At 39.2% G+C, this 19,001-nt stretch overlaps 1 protein-coding gene across 1 annotated transcript in view; it reads left to right on the top strand.

Moving 5' to 3' along the window:
• The window catches only part of MAGI2 (membrane associated guanylate kinase, WW and PDZ domain containing 2), a 353,905-nt gene that overhangs the window by 175,475 nt on the left and 159,429 nt on the right, over positions 1-19,001 (top strand). The window contains exons 6-7 of the mRNA XM_007450095.1: positions 1,199-1,388; positions 17,259-17,350. Coding sequence (XP_007450157.1) covers positions 1,199-1,388; positions 17,259-17,350 — 282 coding nt within the window. The remainder of the gene's footprint in view (positions 1-1,198; positions 1,389-17,258; positions 17,351-19,001) is intronic.

Below are 19,001 nucleotides of genomic sequence, written 5' to 3'. Positions count from 1 at the left end.
GAGCACCCAGAGGGGGACAGGTAACCAGATCAGGAATGATCAGCAAAGGCCTTCTAGAGTAGGTGTCTCATCTGAATCTAGTAGCCAGGTATAATGAGGATGGGAGATGGAAGAGTGGAAAATGGGTAAACTTTGCAGGCAGAAAGAGAAAGTATGCAAGGGTTCAGAGACTGGAGAGAACCTGATGGATTCCAGGGAATGAGAGGAGAGACCATCAGTGGATACAAGAGAGAGAATCAGGACCTGGGCCCTCAGGAGCCACTGTATCCCACTAGAGAGCGGCCTGAGGACCACGCTCACCCAGTGCAGAATTTTAGACAAGAGGGTACCCTAATATCATTCTGCACACAACAGGTTTAGTCAAAGCAGAAAAGCTGAAGTTGAGTTTGAATGAGCAATCAGTTGATTATTGAAGTTGGCTGTGCAAACAGGTGATCTCGGTGAACGCGGCTTTCTCCTTGATAAAAAGGAATGAGTCCCTGCTCTACCTCACGGGGCTGTAGTGAGGATCAAAGAAGGTAATGTATAAGAAAGAGCATAGTATTCTACAGACCATTAATAAATTACGATGGTAGCAGCAGCAGCATTTTGGAGAAGAAACCACCAGATCAGCAGTAAATGAGGCTTCGTAGAAGATTTTGAACAATTCAGAAATCCCAAAGGGTTGTATAATTTACTTATAAACTGTGAGGAAAGTGATTGAATGTTCAAGTATAGGAGGTGGTTCGGATATGCATAGGTATCAAATGGATGCATGCAGACTAATTTATCTTCTTCTTCAGTAAAAATGGTACAATGAATTGGGGCCATCTTAGAAAAGGAACAATACCCATACAGTCATAAGCACTTACAGATAAATTATCTTGAGATACATATTGTCTTTATTTTATAGGGAGAAAAAACAGACTCTGACAGATTAAGTGATTTGCTGAAAATTACTGGCTGGTAGGTGACAAGGTTATGAAAGTTTACATTCAAAAGTCAGGCAACACATATATTTATAACCATCTGTGGTGCGTTATTATACAGAAATAGAATCTCTCAAGGCACTTATACCAAAGTTTTGAATGTTTTGTGAAAGAAAAGTCTACAGGGCAAGAAAGTCAAACTTAAAGGTGAGGGCTGTGGTATGCGACAAGGGAAACAGCAAGAAAGAGTTCATTGTCAGTCATTTTCTCTGTTCTCTTTCACTTTCCAGATAACAGACCGATGGGAGAATCAAGGCAGTCCTCAAACGAGTCTATCTGCTCCGGCCATACCGCAGAACCTGCCCTTCCCACCCGCCCTTCACAGGAGTTCCTTTCCTGACTCAACAGAGGCCTTTGACCCAAGGAAGCCTGACCCATATGAGCTCTACGAGAAATCTAGAGCCATTTATGAAAGTAGGCGTAAGTGAAAGCCACAAAAAACAAGGGTGTATTAATAACAGCTGAAGCCCTGACAGGAGATATATTGAGGCTGAAATGATCTGGCGTGATTTTATATTCTGAGGTTCAAAATGTATCTCAAAAGTAAAGCCAGCTGATCGAAACTTTTCTTTAAAAAAGAAAGAAAAAAGCCTGTCAACTCAAAAAAAGCTTGTATCTTTTGGGTTTAAATTTTGCTTCCTACTTTTTTCCCCCTAAGCCCCTGAGGAAAATCAGGAATGTATTTGGGGGGCCAGGGGTGGGGAATAGGGGAAGAGGTTGCTAGTTTTATTTAAGCCACCAGATAATAAGAAGAAATGGTTGGGATTTTTATGTTTAATCTGATCTTGAATCTGCAGCATAGATTTTCTTAGAGCCATGAATGCAGTCATTGAAGATTTTAGGAATGTGAGTAAAACGTTAGCCAAGTCCTTCCAACTCATAATGGTGAAAGTAATGGTTCTGAAAGCAGCACAGAGCAGGTGCCAATCACTTCTACCTGAAATTCCACTTCTTGTTTAATGCACTGGGGCCCATTTGAAAGTTAACTCGTAAAATATCATGTAGGCACTTGTCATTCCTATTTGAAGGTCTTCTAAAATTATTTCATTGCGCTTTATAAATATTAGAAAACAGAGCTTTTTAATATTGCATATACATTCATTGTGCCTCTTTCCACCGTCTCACAGGTCATCTCTTTTGAATGTTAGAGGACAGGAATCCAAACGGCATGAATGTATAATATACGAGGAAAATACAGAGTACACTATGAACTTGAGTAATGGATTGAAAAAATTAGCCTAGTGAGAAGGGTTTGGTTCCGGGCGCTCCCTTTTACGGTCTGCTGATTTCCTTTGTTTTGGTGTTCCGCCAGTGTCTTCTTTCCAACTTTATCATCTGAAGCATGAATAGCAAGTTTTAAGTTGTGTGTTATCTCAGAGGATCTCAAATCTGCTTACTCTTTGATGAGCCCAGGGGCTGAGAATTACACCCCCAGCTGGTAAGGGGAAAAGTAGACACATCCCTTTGCCCATCCTCTGCAATTCTCTGTAAAAGTAATTTTGGCGGACAAACGAGTTAGGACAGCAGGCCATTGAGAAATCATCTTTATCAAAATGAACCTCCACCACCCCACCCCTCTGCCGCTTTATAAAAATAATTGGCTGTGTCAGGGCTGCTGTATTTGATTCTCCTCCTGGCAGAACGACTGAGATGTCTTTAAAGGGCTGTACAGTTAGAATGTTTTTGCTGTGATAGAATTAGAACGAAGTAGGCATTTTTCACTGTATAGTACAGGGTATGAATCCAGGGTATTAATGGCCATTATACTGAAAAAACTTGAGAAGATTTCAGCACAGGTTAATACCTTTTCTGCTTCGGTAACCAAGTATTTATTGAATACCCACTTGGCCCTCAGTACCATGGGGGGATACCAAAGTTGAGTAAAATGTCCTGCTCTCACGAATTTAACTGGGAGACAAGAAGAATAAGTATAAGCAAGTAGAGATAAGGATACAGGTGAAGTTCTAACTCAGAAGGCGGAATATATCATCCTCCTGTCCTTGGCTTGTTGAATTTTGTGGTTGCCTGTAGGGAGCGTCAAGGGATGCTTCCTCCTGTTTTTGTCCCTGCATTAGTCATTTGTTCCCATCCTTTTGCTGTTTCCTGACCAATGCAAGGCTTTATTATTCAGGACAAAGGCAATGTTGGTATTTATTCTGTCTTTTCTCTATGGTGTCTGTTGCCGTTGTGCCCTCAGTTTGTGAGCAGGAATTGTGCATGACCTTCTTTTCAACCCTAAATGAATTCCGATTTCTTTAGCCAGCCCCTGCAATGCTCCTTCTCTTCATTGCCTTTCGGCTCCTCACCTGTAACAAACCTAGCAAACCAATCTGTCTTAACCTCCCGTGACTTTGTTTATCTGTCCTCCTCTGGGAGCTCTGTACCCCCTTTGCTTTGCGTCCTAAGCCACTTGAACAACAAAATCCTGACTGCCCGCGGAGCCCTGCATGTGCTCTGCGCTGCCTCTCTCATCTCACAACGCCCCCCGCCCCAACTTCTTGCTTTCTCAGCTCTCTCTAATGTTTCTAAGGTCACAAAAATGTTTTCAGGGTCACGACTCTTAGGAGCCAAAAGAGGGCAAGCTCATTTCCTTTCCCATCCTTCGCTTTCTATCCTGTTATTTCATAACACTAAATGGAGTGTGAATGAAACACAGAAATCATGTCAAGGTAAGAAAAACTCTGCCCTGAAGATGAAGGAAACCAAAAAAACACGGCACCACTTTCTCTAATCTCTGGATAGCTAATCGGTTCAGTCTGTTTTTCTCAGTTTCACATGCCAGGGTCTTGATAGAACAGAACAGACCTTTGCCCTCTATATGCAACCTGTTTCCAAGTGTGGAAAAAGTTTCATTTTCTCATTTAAAGTTTTAGAACAGTGCTCAAAAAAAATGTTTTGTAATGAATGGAGGGAAAGCTCAATCTATTTCTCATCATCTTCAGATAGGGTTTTCTTTTAATGACCCTGAAATGCATGCATCTAAACAAAAGACCCATATTTGAAATTTTGTGAACCACTCTATTCTTATTCTTTTGAATTACATGCATAACATTTAGCTTTGGCTCTATTTATTCTGTGTCCCCAAACTTTTTCCTTGGAGAAAAAATAGTGGGACCACAGAAAGTACAGAAGGGACTCCTAACCAAAGCTGTCTAAACCAAGTCCTTTGACATTTTCCCTGACCTGTAGTGACCTCATGGTATCCTCCTTTACAGCTAGGTCTGATGCTGAACAGAATTTTTGCATTCACGTTCAAAACTGGGTTGCAGTAACCAAATAAAAGAATGTGCCTCCACCCACAAGCTTCTGCTATACAGAGCTACAGAATGTTTGTTATATCCAGCCTGTCAAGAAGTATTTGGATTCAAATCACTAGTCCCCTGCAAATGATGGAAATTTATCAAATGATGTAAATGATGCTGTGCCTCATTTGGCTCGTAATTAGATTACGCTGACATTTTAATATGCATGTACAGGGCATCTTAATAAAGATGTATTCCTGAAAAAAAGAATGCTGTGATTTTAAACAAAGACAACCGTAGGATACTAGAGCCACAGGAAATAGAACATGGCAAGTACAAGCTTACGAGGGGAAGGCTAGAAACACCTCCTGTCTTCATAAGATCTTCTTATGATGACATGGGACTTGAGAGGAAGAAGATTCTTCCACCCAGCAGGCAAGGCAATGCCTCTGACTTCAGAGCATCAGGCAGAGTGCCCAGAAGTGGCGTCTTCAGGCTCCACATCAGTCAACAAGAATGTATGAAACAGTATGTGTCTAGACACTGCTGCGTGCTCCACAAGAGAAAAATCACGAGACATAATCTCTGCTCACATGAAGCTTACAGTGAAACTGGGGACAAAAACATAGGAAAGCAATTCCTGAATGACATTGTATTATATAACAGAGCAAATAATTATCAGTATTTTAACAAGCAAAATGTGCAGTAAATATAGCCAGTAGTTTAAATATAATTAGACAATTAGACCCATAGTTTCTCGTTCCATGTGCAAAATTGTTATTTAATCAGGAGAATGTCTTGTGTTAAATATCTTTTGATTATCAAAAATCTCATTAGTTCTTACTGGAGAGCTCCACGCAAAAAGAAAATTTTTCCCGATTAACTTCATTCCACCTAAGCTTAAAGCTTGTATACATAATAGAAGAACCATGCCTAAATAGTCCGCAAAGAAATTTTGACCAGTGACGTTTCTGGGTTTCCATGTTAGTTATTCAGCTAACGTGACCCTATTATCATTACCAGCAATTTCCAGAAAATAGCAAAAATCTACCCACCCTCATCTCTATCTAGTACTTTTAGGTAAATCTCACTTTCCTTTGTGTAATAGCCTCTGTTGATAATTGACTTCTTGCTGTTTCCGTTACATGGATTTTTTTAAAATTGAAAGCAAAGAAAAATACCCACCTTTGTGTAATGAGATAAGCCATGTTTTTTTTTGTTTGTTTGTTTTTTTTTTTTTTTTTTTTTTTGATGGTCCGCGGGCCTCTCACTGTTGTGGCCTCTCCCGTTGCGGAGCACAGGCTCTGGACGCGCAGGCTCAGCGGCCATGGCTCACGGGCCTAGCCGCTCCGCGGCATGTGGGATCTTCACCGACCAGGCGCGAACCCGTGTCCCCTGCATCGGCAGGCGGATTCTCAACCACTGCGCCACCAGGGAAGCCCCATGGGTTTTTTTTGTTTGTTTTTTTTTTTGTTTTTTCCGGTACGCGGGCCTCTCACTGCTGTGGCCTCTCCCGTTGCGGAGCACAGGCTCTGCACGCGCAGGCTCAGCAGCCATGGCTCACGGGCCCAGCCGCTCCGCGGCACGTGGGATCTTCCCGGACCAGGGCACGAACCCATGTCCCCTGCATCGGCAGGCGGACTCTCAACCACTGCGCCACCAGGGAAGCCCAAGCCATGGTATTTTTTATTCCTCCTTTTCCCATAAATCTCATGAAAGAAAGACTAATTTTCTTTGCAGTTACAAGAGGAAAGGCTTGAATTGTCTGAGTTTGTATGCTAACATTTTAACTGTTGGGCTCCGTACACCATTTCTAACGTTGGGGGGAAAAGACTATTTCTAAAGGCCCTCACTGCTTTCCATCCTCCCATCTCCTCCTGCCATTCTTTCTCTATATGTGATTGCATCATTGCTTCAACCACATATGTCTGATATGATAGGAAACATTTTATAGTGGCCTACTTAACCGTAAGACTACTTATTGCCAGTTTGCCTGAGACAGTCCTGCTCTGCATTGTCCTGGCATAATTAATAGCTCCCCTTTCACACTCCAGACTGTCCTCATTTGATATGACTTCCGTTTACTACATAGTCTGTTAAAGAGATAGACATCGTTACTGTCCAAGAAAAGCATACATCTAAATTTGAATACAAATTTTACAGCCTACTCAGATAAATAATTTCTTTCAAGCTAATTTATTTGGCTCCCTGAGTTTTTCTCCGTACATGTTTCATCCCTAATTTCAGGTAACGATGTATGTGGTAACTTGTTTTGGTAGCCAAACACCCAGTGAACTCCTTCCATACCCAGAAAACTATACAGATGTGCAAGTCTAGAGCACGGCAAACTAAGTAGAAAAAGTATGGCAGTGAGGCCTTACTCATTTAAGTGAAGAGAAATTCTCATTCTTATCACAGAGAATAAATCAGATTCATCACCACAATAATCACAGGACCAAAAGGGAGTTAATTTTGTCTGTCTTTCTGCTCCTAAGGAAGACTGTACGCACATAACTGTGGAAAAATGGCTATCCTGCCTCCTCTTTTTAATGCCAAACAAGGCAATACAAAGTGTTTCCCAAAGAAAATGAATGGAATCTTACAAAATAAAGTTTTGATCATGCTAAGGAACTTGATCATTTAGGAATGAGGGCCCTGTCCTGCTGCTTCACTTTTCTTTAAGTCAGACCTATTCTAAGGTTTTATCTTGTCACCTCAGCTCATGGGACCATTTCTTGGCCGTACTCCCCACTGCAGCCTCAGAAGCTGGAGCAGACAAGCTGATGAAAACCAAGAGAGAGAGAAGAAAAATCCTTCTTCCCTGAAACTCTTCCCTAATGATTCTGTCCCTTGGTATGAACCCAAGTTGAATTATGACTGAGGTTGTCCAAACTTTTTTTTCTTCACATTGAACCTTGGTTATTATGAATAAACAATTTATGAGGTACAACAGGTCCATACTCCTTTGCAGTAAGACATCACTCAAATGTAGATCATAAAAGTGTCAGGGATCCATATGGTATAATGTGCCTTCTGGTAGGACCTCTTTAGAACAGAAATTCCTCTGGAATTTCTTCAAAATGAGCTCACACAATCAATCTTTCTTTTGAGAAATTAGGAAGCATTAACCCATAATGAGCAATGAGTATTGTACCAAAGGTGGTAATCAAGAGTAACCACAGGCCAGTTAAAGAGCATAATGGAGGAACAAGACTGTTTTTAATACTGTATTTGAAATGAAATTATAATTGATAGCTGATCAGAAATGGACCATTGTGTTTGTCACGTCTGTGGCCTTTATCCTGCACTTTTGTCGTTCATTGTGGAATTCTTTCATTGTTCAGTATTGTAATGTGCATGTAATTCATAACTTATCCCAAATGGATGGTGGTATTTCTAAACCATCTGTTTTTTCTGCTGCTCTTTCCTTGTTATTAGTGAGCAAGGGATGTAGTTTGCCCTGTCTCCCATCCTAACGGCAGAGCTATTGGGGAAGCTGGGGTGGTGTAAAAATACCGTCCACTGCAGCACAGCACTCGAGACTTTAAATGGAAACTGATGGTGGGAACCATAACACATATGGTAGATGCACTGGGCTCAGAACCAGAGCTCTGAAGCCTGTGCAGGTGCTTCTGCTGGAGCCTTCTTTTCTCCATTCTCCTTTGCCCTTGTGGTTAAATACTCAATATAGTCAAGTTGGAAACATCAATGGGTTTAGGGAAGGTTTTGATCAGTTCATGGCTGCCATAGCTGCGCAGCTATTCAGTGATCATGAAAGGCTGCCTTGGCTTCTAGGAGAACATCTACACGTCTGAATGCTGCTAGATCAAGCCCTGGCCAAATGTGCTTGGACACTGTTGGTGTCCAGTGGCCTGTGGGTGGCCCAGTACCACCCACAGATGTTCTCTGGAGCACTGTTTTCTTTTAGTGAAAAATCAAAATAAGATGATATGTAAATGTTAAGACATTTTTATCAGTGACTTTAATATCAGAATCATAAAAAGACCAGAAAAATTTAATAACGTTATCATTTAAAATGTCCTCAACTGTACTGTGAAGGTTAATTTCCTGTACCTTGTTCGGGAAAACCATTATTGCTGTCTTGAGTATAAATTATGTTATGGTTTGATCTGTGAAAAAAAAATTGCCTTTCAGTCGGAGTTTCTGATATATCACATTATGTGTCACTTTGCAGTTATAGTATGTTGAAAAAGAGATCAGTAGGTCCAGTTAAGTTTGTTTGCCATTTTTCATATGTAAATTTTAATTTGGAGATCTAATTTCAAAAATAGTATTTTTGAGGGCTTCCCTGGTGGCTCAGTGGTTGAGAGTCCGCCTGCCGATGCAGGGGACACGGGGTCGTGCCCCGGTCCAGGAAGATCCCACATGCCACGGAGGGGCTGGGCCCGTGAGCCATGGCCGCTGAGCCTGCGCGCCCGGAGCCTGTGCTCTGCAACGGGAGAGGCCACAACAGTGAGAGGCCCGCGTACCGCAAAAAAAAAAAAAAAAAAAAAATAGTATGTTTTGAGTAGCTTTGTAAATAACTAGGGTATTATATTTCTAACAGTTCATTTTAGTAAAGAAAGAAATAGCTAAGTAATAAAGATAGTGAAATAAAAGTTAGGTTGGAGACATGTTTTACCCATGTATTTTAGAAATTAGATTCAATCTGATAGCTTATAAATTTATTTCATTCAGTAGTTTGAAACGTAAGGCTCCGGGAATCAGATGGGGGATAAAACGGGGTGGAAATGTGAGAAGTAAACTCTAAAATCAGTCCTTGATTGAAAGTTATTTAGTTTGTCAAAGTATTTTGGTGGTAGCACAAGTTCACGGTGTAACCCAGAGTACTTCCATGAATAAAAATGAGGCCATCGGGGCTGCAGTAAACTGAGTCTAATTGCTGATGGCAAGTAGGTCCTAGCGAGATTATGATAATGTAAAGTGTCACCTTTACAACTAATGGAAATGTTTAGAAGGGAGCAATCTTCCATCCCTGTTACAGCTCCATCTTTATGATGAAACGATATTTCTCAATTCATAAACCTAAGCAGTCACAGTAAACATGGAGGTTTTTAAAAAAAAATAACAGTTCTGCTGGAAAACTAATTTACTGTGAAAAGACAGATCGCCTGGAAGGGAGTCTCATTCTCATGAGTGAGGCTAGCTGTGCAGGATACCCTGGGGAATAGCCTCATTATCGCCCTCAAGAGGCTTCTATTTCATTTTTTGTGTTGAATAGTATAGAACTCTTTATTCAAAGCAAACAAAGCTCAGTAAGAAAGCAATCAGAATTTGGTCTTCTTTTAATTTTTTAAGTTTAATGATAAAATACCCATTTTTTTCTTAGTACTTCATATATATATTATGGAATATATATATAGTATTTTACACTCATGTCCACAAACTTTTATGTTATTTGTCGCATAGATGACATCATAGTTCTCATGAAGGATCCCTATTGCTAATATAAGCCAATTTTACTCAACTACTTATACATAACTTCAACTATCCAAATAATTGTAAGTGTCAAAATATTTGGACTGGTGTACATAAATCAACATAATCGTTGACTGAATTTTTCACTTTTCATTTCAGTGTTTGATGGCACAATATCATAACATGATTTCAAAGACCTTTATTTATTGTGTGTATATTTGGGGTTCTGGATTGACTTTACTTTCAAATAAGCATTTTTATAATGAGAATCAGAGCTTAATGTTTGGAAATAATGATCTTTTTTTCCATTCTGATCTACAAGAATTCAGATTTTTGCCTGCATGTGAAAGAAATAACATTTACAGACATATTCATATACATAAAACCAGGTAAATCTGTCCACTAACTTCCATAGATTTTAGAGAAAAAAAAATCATTAAACACGAGAACAAGAATGGGAGTGAGTTCTAATTGAAACCAAAAAAAAGTAAAGATGAATTTGAAAATGCCGTAAATGAATTTCAATTTTAATTCCCCATTTTCCCATCCAGAGCAAGTGCCACCAAGGACCAGTTTTCGAATGGATTCCTCTGGCAAGTATTCTTCAGTACTCACAGTCCTGTGAATGAAATGTCTTCCATTCTGTGTAACAAATCATTCTTCTGAGTAGCATCAGTTTATTAGTATATAATCACCATGCTAATTTCACTCACCCGCATAAGCACATATTTAAGGTAGAGGGCAAGTCTCACCACGTTTGGCCTGATGCCTGCCAAGGAAACAAACAAACAAAAGACAAAGGAAAATAGTCATATTCATTAAGTTCTTTCATAAAATGCTTTAGTAAAAGATTAGATTAAAAGCCAGGTACCAAAGAAAGCCACCAGATTGACTAAATCCACACTAGCCAATACAGAAGTTTCTAGACACATGTAGCTATTAGGCGCTTGAAATGTGGCCAGTCTGAATTTGGATGTGCCGTAAGACGTGCGTAAATCCACACCAGATTTCAAAAACTTAGTACTAAAAAAAAAGAAATGTATAATATCTCATTAATTATTTTTTAATATTGATTGATGCTTAAATAATATTTTGGATATATTAGGTTAAATGTATATTATTAAAATTGATTGTACCTATTTCTTTTTGCTTTTTAAAATGTGGTCAATAGAAATGTTTAAATTACCAGTGTAACTTACATTTTGTTTATTTTGGACAGCCCTGGACTAGATAAATAGAAATAAGAAGCTAGAGTATCTCAAGAGATTTGCAATTTAGACATTTCCGAGGGCTTATTAAAAATATTGCTAATGTAGAATGAAATTCTTTTCACATCAAGTAAATACCTGTATCAATTTAATTTGTTTAAACCATGCCAATTATAAAGTGCTACATTTCAATAGTATTTTAAGTTAGAATAGAATAGCGTAGTTTCAAGTTTAAGAGCTCTTAGTTATAATAAATTAATTTACTTAAAACTTTTGACCTAATTATTCTGAAAATAGTTATTAATTTGGTTTGGACTGAAATATTTAATGTTATGGAAATGAAGGAGGTAAAGGAAAATTCATATTTTCTTACTCTTAGGAAGTGCTTTGAACAGCAGGTTAGACCACTGGATGGAAAGTGAGAACACTGAAACAATTGTAGAAAAGAACGTTTCATAACAATAGTACTGTTTCAGGTCTGTGGGCTCACAGCACACATCTCTAGAGTGTTTCCATGACGACAGCTCATTATCCATCTCAGCATGTTCTAACACCCCTTGGAGAATATATGTGCTTGAGATCATTTCATTCTGTAAGTTTCCATGTCATTTTTTTTGGATATGTAGAAAATACGGGAGATGTTGCTTAGCATTGTGTCCCCAGATAGTGTCTAAAGTATTTGCTTAGCTTGGTCTGAAAATGTTTAAAGCATAATTATTCTTAGTATATAAGAATATATGACGGTAAACTCCTTGTAATTTTTAAGAATATCCTATAACCAGAGGGAAACTGAGGCCTAGTGATTACAGCTGCAAAATGAAAGGATTTAATTTGAGATTCTAAACCTCAGCTTCCTGGCCACAGCAGCACATTTCTTGAAAATTTCAGCTTCTGAAGGTACTTTATTTAAAAACAAAAGAAGAAAGAGACGAACTCCTCAAGAGCTTACATTACCTTGATATATGTGCAAAGTGATATTTTTACATTTCAAGATATATACATTACTTGAAAGAGAAAAGTTATAATGTAGTTTGAGTGTATTATACTACTATGCAATCCAGATTTCCAGGAAAAGAACCAATCCAAATATTTTGTTCAGTGTCCACACAAGTTAGGAAACTATTTTGGAAGATTATGACTCCATCCAAAATAAGTAGAACTCCTATACTGTTTCTCATATTTATAAAATGTTCCTTATCAAATTATGTGTTATGATTTTGACTCAGATAAATTTATCATAATTATAAGGTATTTTATTAACTTTGGCTGCAGAAGATGCTTAGGTACAGAGGTAAAATTGACGGTAGGAAGTCCTAATGTAATTATGAAGCTAAGTGAAAACTCAGTAGTGGAATAATGCTGTGGTTTATTAGGTACACTAGATTGGCGAGTATGTTAAAACAAATTCAAGAAACATTTAAGCAACTCCTACACGCTGTGCATGTGGAATATTATAGATAGACAAAGATAATTATGCCATCACCAAGGGAGAATGTTAATAAGAGCAATGAATCCATAGTCAGGACCTTTGAATGAACAATCCCACCCAAAGACAAGAAAACCAGGGTGTGGCATATCACGGGAAACCAAGAGTAGAAAGCACTTCTGGAAGGAGACCTTTTCTTGTTTAGAAACAATAGAAATCAGGGGTCATAAAGGGTGCGTCGACAGTATCAGATGAGTCACAGAAATCAATCACAATGAGAATCACAAGAAAAATCACAAGAAAAAAATGGCCATTGGATTTGGTCATTAGGATGTCATCAAAGACCTTAAAGAGAGCAATTCAGTAATGCCAAGAGAACAGAAACCAGACTGTCAGGAGTAAGTCAGACATGAGAGAGAGTGAAGGCTTCCGTAGAGACCACTCTTTCAAGAGAGAAATGGATGGGGAGAGCAAGGGAGTATTTCAGATGGGAAAATCTGAGTTTATTTGAAAGCTTTGGTTATTTGAAGAGAACCAAATAGAGAGTGGGAGATGGCTTCTACTATGGCTAAAACATGTCTGGCCACATTCATATTACCAAAGGTATAAAGAGAAAAAAGTAGAGAGAAGGGATTATTTTAAGACAAAAATGTGTTAGTTATTTACCTGGTAATGTTAGATTCGATCAATAAAAACTAATTCCTGTTTAATTCATTTTGTATCTAGAGTGCATTGGAAATCCAGATGCCAGGGACTTTTTTTTTTTTTGGCAGGGACATATTTAATAACCACCTTTGATTCTTGATTCCTTCCTCGTACTGTCTTTTCTAGATCTCTTTCCAAGGAAAAGCCAAAAATTTAATACTTTTTCAAGAGGAAAAATTGAATGAATTCATTATCTGTGTCAAAATGTGATAATAAGCCTGTGGTGCTTATGTTTAATTAAAACATGAAAGGGGATTCAAGTACCAAAATTTAATTGACGTGTTTACAGCAGCATTCCATGTGCCAAATTAATCCATAAAAATGCCATTCTTTGCATTTTTGAAGCTTGAATCCATTCACAAAATTAATCAGTTGTGTTCAGTCACCCATCCTTTTTCCTGAAGCGGTACACAGAACCGTGTCTTTCAAAAGCTAGACCAAGGGTACGTATAGCATGGGAAGTCTTCCTGGCGTCTTAGTACAAAATAAGCATCAGCTTTTGAAATTCTGCTTTTCTTTATTATGATGGAGGTTACCCTGCTACCTGGATGTAGCTTTTTCAATATTATTGAGAGCCCAGGACTTGTAGATTCCATTTCTGTAGCTTGCCACCGTGGTCATGCGAAGTCCCATCTGGGACGATAATCTTAAGATGCATTATTTCAGAATACCTGAGGATCCTAGGACCCAACTTCTAAGGAACAAGCAACACTGGCCATGGCTAACCATTGAACACCAACGTCCAAAGAGTCTTCTGACTCTCTTAGTCCATTTCTTCACAATGACTGCCTCATCTTGAGTTGCACCAAGAAATGCCTGAGAGCACCCCTCACAGTTCTGCGAAAAGGAAAAAGAAGAAGAAAAAGAAAAAAAGAGCACAGACACAGACTAAACACAAAGACAGAAGAAAAAAAAAAAAAAAGGGATGTTGGGTCATGATTGAGTGACATCCAGAGTGACTCAGGTCCCACTAGGTGTCCCCCAGACCCCTTCATCTAACAACCTGCCAGGTGCATGGTTTGCAAACCAACTGGAGAGAGGGGTGAGGATTGTTAAATTCTATAACAGTGGGGTGAAGAGTTGCCCTTGAATTTCTTTGCTTTAAGTCCTTGCATTGACAGGGGAAGAGATAAAGCATGATAACAATCATTTTAAGTATGTCATCAGACAGAAGAGCAGCTAAAGGAGAGTATCAGAAACATCATAATCTTTCAAGAGAGCTAACAAAGCAGGAAGGAAGAAAAGTAACATTTCCAGCTATGTGCATATAGTTTTAGTTATTTTCTAAAGCCAGACTCAAATGGGTGGGCGGAGGGAGGGAGAAACAAAGGAAAAATTCTCTTTCGGAAAGCTCTTATTTTCCTTAAGCAATAACAAAAAAAAAAAAGAAAAAGAAAAAAATAAACTGCCTTAAGGCACAATCCATCATTTAAACTTTTTTTTTCCAGTTGACTACTTCTCTTAAGTTTCCACGCCCTGCAGCCTCTGAGTCTGTGTTCAGAATTAACAAAGAAATAAAAAGTAAATTACATCTGCAGGCACACTTCTCTAATGGGTCTCTTTTTGCCTCTCTACGGGCACGTGTGCCATGAAGCTGGCTGTCTTGGCCTGGAAGAATGGAGGGTGAAGATGACGTGGTTGGCATATATCACCCTGTATTTGAAATCAGAGTGGTCAGAGCAGTAGTCAGGGGATCGGAATGTCACCAAAATGCACACAAAGAATAGGGGGAGGGGGATATATTCCCTGCTTACATCTTCAGAGTTCTTCAGAGTTAAATAAAATTAACTAGCAAACATAGATCGGTATTCTTCTCCTAAATATAAAGGAGTCCTGAGTCATTAAGGAAAAGCTTTCCAGTTCTCCCAGGAATCACAGCATCCTCTGACACAAGACAGCTCCCTTGTACCTTGGCACATCTCAAAAGTGCCATTGCTGGGATTGTTATGATTTCAGCATTTCCTTGGGGGAAAGTTTTCCTTAGCAAATAAAATGGATCACACAGTAAAGTCCTTGTAGAGCTCCTCATGCAATATGGATTGGTGCTGAAGCCACTGGAGGAACAATTTCTCACTTACCATACTCAGGAGCAATGCAAAAGTGAGACTCTCTACAAGTAAATGGAAGGTTCTGGTTAAACATATGCTAGCTGTATCATTTTGAATGTCGAAAGTATATCGTGCTCTCTTTGTGATTTTTATGTATATATGGTGTCGAGTCCTCTAAGCTTAAAGGAACCTAGAGAAGATATTGACGTGAGAGCAGCCATATAACCAAGTTTTAGAGGTTTGAACGGTGACGGGGTATTATCTGTCACCCTCCCCTCTCCCCTCGCCTTTCTGCCTGTGTTGGGAGAAATACAGGTACCTGCCATGACTCTGTAGGGCTGCTCCACTTGCCTCCAGAGTCCTGAAGGTTTAGCACACACCCCAATATGTGATTTCATATATAATGTTGTAGACCTCGGAATAAACCGAGTTCAAAAGTCAGTTGAGACTCGTAGAGTGTAGGGCAAAGTTTTCATTTTCCTTTTACCACTCAACTCTGACAAAGGGTTTAAGAGGAATTGAATTTTTCTAAGTTGTCGTATCTTTAAAATATGAATGATTATACACTTCATAAAGGATGACTAATGGATGTGGAAATCCAGTTGGTTATTCTTTGAGTTTTATATTCGTCACTGAATGGGAAAGACTTTGGTTATACATGCATCTGGTCCTAAAAGGGCACGAAAGTCATAGAGTCTTGGACGATGTGGACATATATACATATGTACTTATATGGCTGATTCAGCTTTTTTTTTTCCTTGAGAACACTAGACACACAATCAGCTTGTGCCTACATTTCAGAAGTGAGTGACTTGCCTTTCACGTATCACTGGAAATGCTTTGCTCAGGTTGGAGGGCTCAAAGGCAAGCCCTGTGTTGTGCTTTGTTTACTGCATCACTTCAGCAGCTCCACTTACTGTAGAGTCTGGAAAAGATTTGCCTGGCCATCACTTACTGAGTGTCTCTCTCAACTATGGCTATTACTATATACCCAGATGGCTCAGACATGAGCTTCCTGTCTCATGAGGATTCTCCTCTGAAATCCCATCCCAATTTCCAAAACCATCCTGCTTAAGCAAGGAGAATTTAACTTAATATTTGCATCTATCAGTTCTAATACCTCCTTTAAACCATTAAGGCCCAAAGATCACTAAATACTTCTTAAGCAAAGGATGGCATTAATAAGCATTCCCCAAAGTTGCTGATCATTGATTAACATCCTAACAGTGGCCTTGAAAGTATGCACAGCCCAGTCATGATTGAGACATTTGCCCCTGGGGAAGGTTCAAAGGGCCAGGGGCAGGGGGTAAGGTTAAATCATATTTAAATCATACTCTCTTTAAAAAGTTAAAATATTTCTTATGGTTCTAGTTTATTCTAGGGTTGAAAAAAAAATGATAGAAGAGTTTCCCAGCTTATTTTTAAGTACATTTATGTTCTTTCAGCTAACTACAGAAAAATATCCCTCGTCTAGTTTATTTTGAGTATGTTTACAGAGTCAGTAGTGAATCTACTAGTGGCTACCACATTTTAAAATGTTTGGGGCATAAGAGTTCACTTAGACCCAGGCAAATTTCTATCCCTGAGTCATGAAAAACCTAAAGGAGTTTGTCAGAAAATCAAAACTTCACCCAAACCTCAATAGAGAAAAGTTCAAATTTTCTATTTTCTAACTTTAACAATTTTTAAAGAGACACCTTCTATTAGGTGGAAGTTTGTATCCCCCTCCCCTACACACACTAAATGGGACACATCAAGTCATAAACAGCTACTAGTAAATTACTAAGTAGTCCTTTACCAGGTACTTGCAGGGCGTTGCCATCTGTTCTCTTATACTTCTAAAACAATCGTTCTAGTCAGAGTAACATCGCCAAAGTGACAGCCAATCTTCTTGAGGGCAATCTCAATCCTTTCAGGAAGATGAAGAATTATGGAGGCGTTGATTTTTCTTTTCACTCAGAAAATTTGTGTGCTCTTTCTGCCTATGGCAATACCCTAGTAATGCCCTTGGCTGGTCAGTGCTAATCCAGAGACTACCTAATTTTGGAATACCTACTTTTTTGTTCCCATATATTTTTTTCGTATTCTCTGTGCTTTTCACCAACTCTAACGGCACTCTCATTAATCACACCCACAAAATTAATCCATCATCGGCGTGTTCAGTCCCTCGCGGGTTGGGTGGAGGCAGGACTCATCACTCAGTGGGGTCTCCTCTATGCCAGGTCCGGATTACAAGGAGCTGGATGTTCACCTTCGCAGGATGCAGTCTGGATTTGGCTTCAGAATCCTCGGGGGAGATGAGCCTGGACAGCCTGTGAGTTGAATTCTCTTTATTTCCACACTTTGGGTTATATTGTGTGTGTATGGGTGAAGGGAAAAATCATTCAGTATGATATAAAAAAAGAAATCTTTTAGGACTCACGTAAAAGTTTTTTGAGGCTTGCTTTATTTGTTTTTTTCTTGGTATTTAAGTTTTCAAAACATGCCAGTGTTTCCATATCATCATAAATCAATGCACATTTCATGAAGAGAGGGACATTACTCTTTCTTAAAATGGATTGGATTCCTCTTCAATATTTCAATGATTTACTTGTATTGGACCCCTAGTCTCTCTGGGCAGCAGCTCACAGATAAACATGCAGTATGACAAGATATATGTGAGGAGATGACTTGCAACAGCAGAATGGTGTATGTTTTCAATCACAACTACAGGGGAGAGAAAACACGGGGATAAACAGAAGTAAAATCAAGTTCAATGCTGCAGAATCTCGCCAGGTTTGAATTAGGGGATTACCATGAGAGGATGTTCAGGAAGTCAACTTCAGTTGGCACAATACTGGGAATTTGCGAAGGGCTCTGGAGAAATTATATATATGATACATCAGAGTGACTGCATAAAATAACAATATTGATTAATACACACACAAAAAAAAAACAGCAAAGGGAGACTTGTGAGCATGTATTAAAATAACAGCCATAAAACACTCATTGTAAAAGACGTGTCTTAAGTGGTACCCAATGTGACTATGTCAGGTTCATAAAAGGTTCATAAATGGTCCCTAAGCACTGAAATATGGTCAGGTCCCTTCTCATACATAAATACAAGTAAAATATTATTAAACTATAAAATAAATGTAAGGGGAAACAACGAAGTTCCAGTTCTTCCCATAATGCTTACTTCAATACAGTCTTTGAGATACACAGTTCTTACTTTGCTGGACTCCCGCCACCTCCATAGGCTGGTGCTTTGTCTGCTTTGTGGGTAAACTAACACCACATTCGTAGCACCGTCTTCTCTAGGCCCATCTCCCCCTCTTCAGCGATAGAAGGGATTGCATGACTGAGTTATAGGAAAGGCATAGTGTCAGCTGACTCCAGAAGGGAAAGGTCTAGCTGATCTTGGCCTGGCACAGAAACTATAGAATTGTTACCCAAATGGAACACATATCGCTCAGAATGAAGCTCAGGTGTTTGAGTGCAGCCAGTGGTTACCGCCAGCCTCAGGACAGCTTTCTGCCGGGTCGGTACACAGGTTCCCAGGTTCCCAGCCCTTCTGAACATTGGCTTTACACTCCTGAGTCCTTTCTCCCCTCTGGTGGGCAGGCATTCAGTATTTATGATAAACCTCTTCAGATTACGTTTTGCTGGTTATCCTCATTGTGTTTAGATTTACTCTGGTTTATTCTTTCAAATTGAATGATTTAAGACACGCTCAGGCTGCAAGTTCCAATTCTGACAGTGAAACCATAAAGTAGAAGCCTAAATCTCCCCGAAGCATTCAAAGCCAGAATATAGTGTCTTGAAGACCAGAATGTTGCACCTCAGAAAGATTATATCAGGAAGGGTAAGTCTACTGTAAAGATCTCCCATATGCCTTTCCTTCCTGCTTTCCTCCACTGTAAGTCCAGAGATAATATACAAACAAAATGTACTAGCCTCAGTTAATTGCTGATGTGCTACAAAGG

The sequence above is a fragment of the Lipotes vexillifer genome, unplaced genomic scaffold (genome assembly GCF_000442215.2).
Source record: "Lipotes vexillifer unplaced genomic scaffold, Lipotes_vexillifer_v1.1 scaffold712, whole genome shotgun sequence".
NCBI lineage: Eukaryota > Metazoa > Chordata > Mammalia > Artiodactyla > Lipotidae > Lipotes > Lipotes vexillifer.
Note: the sequence above shows the minus strand (reverse complement) of the source record. Positions and strands in the feature narration are given on the sequence as shown.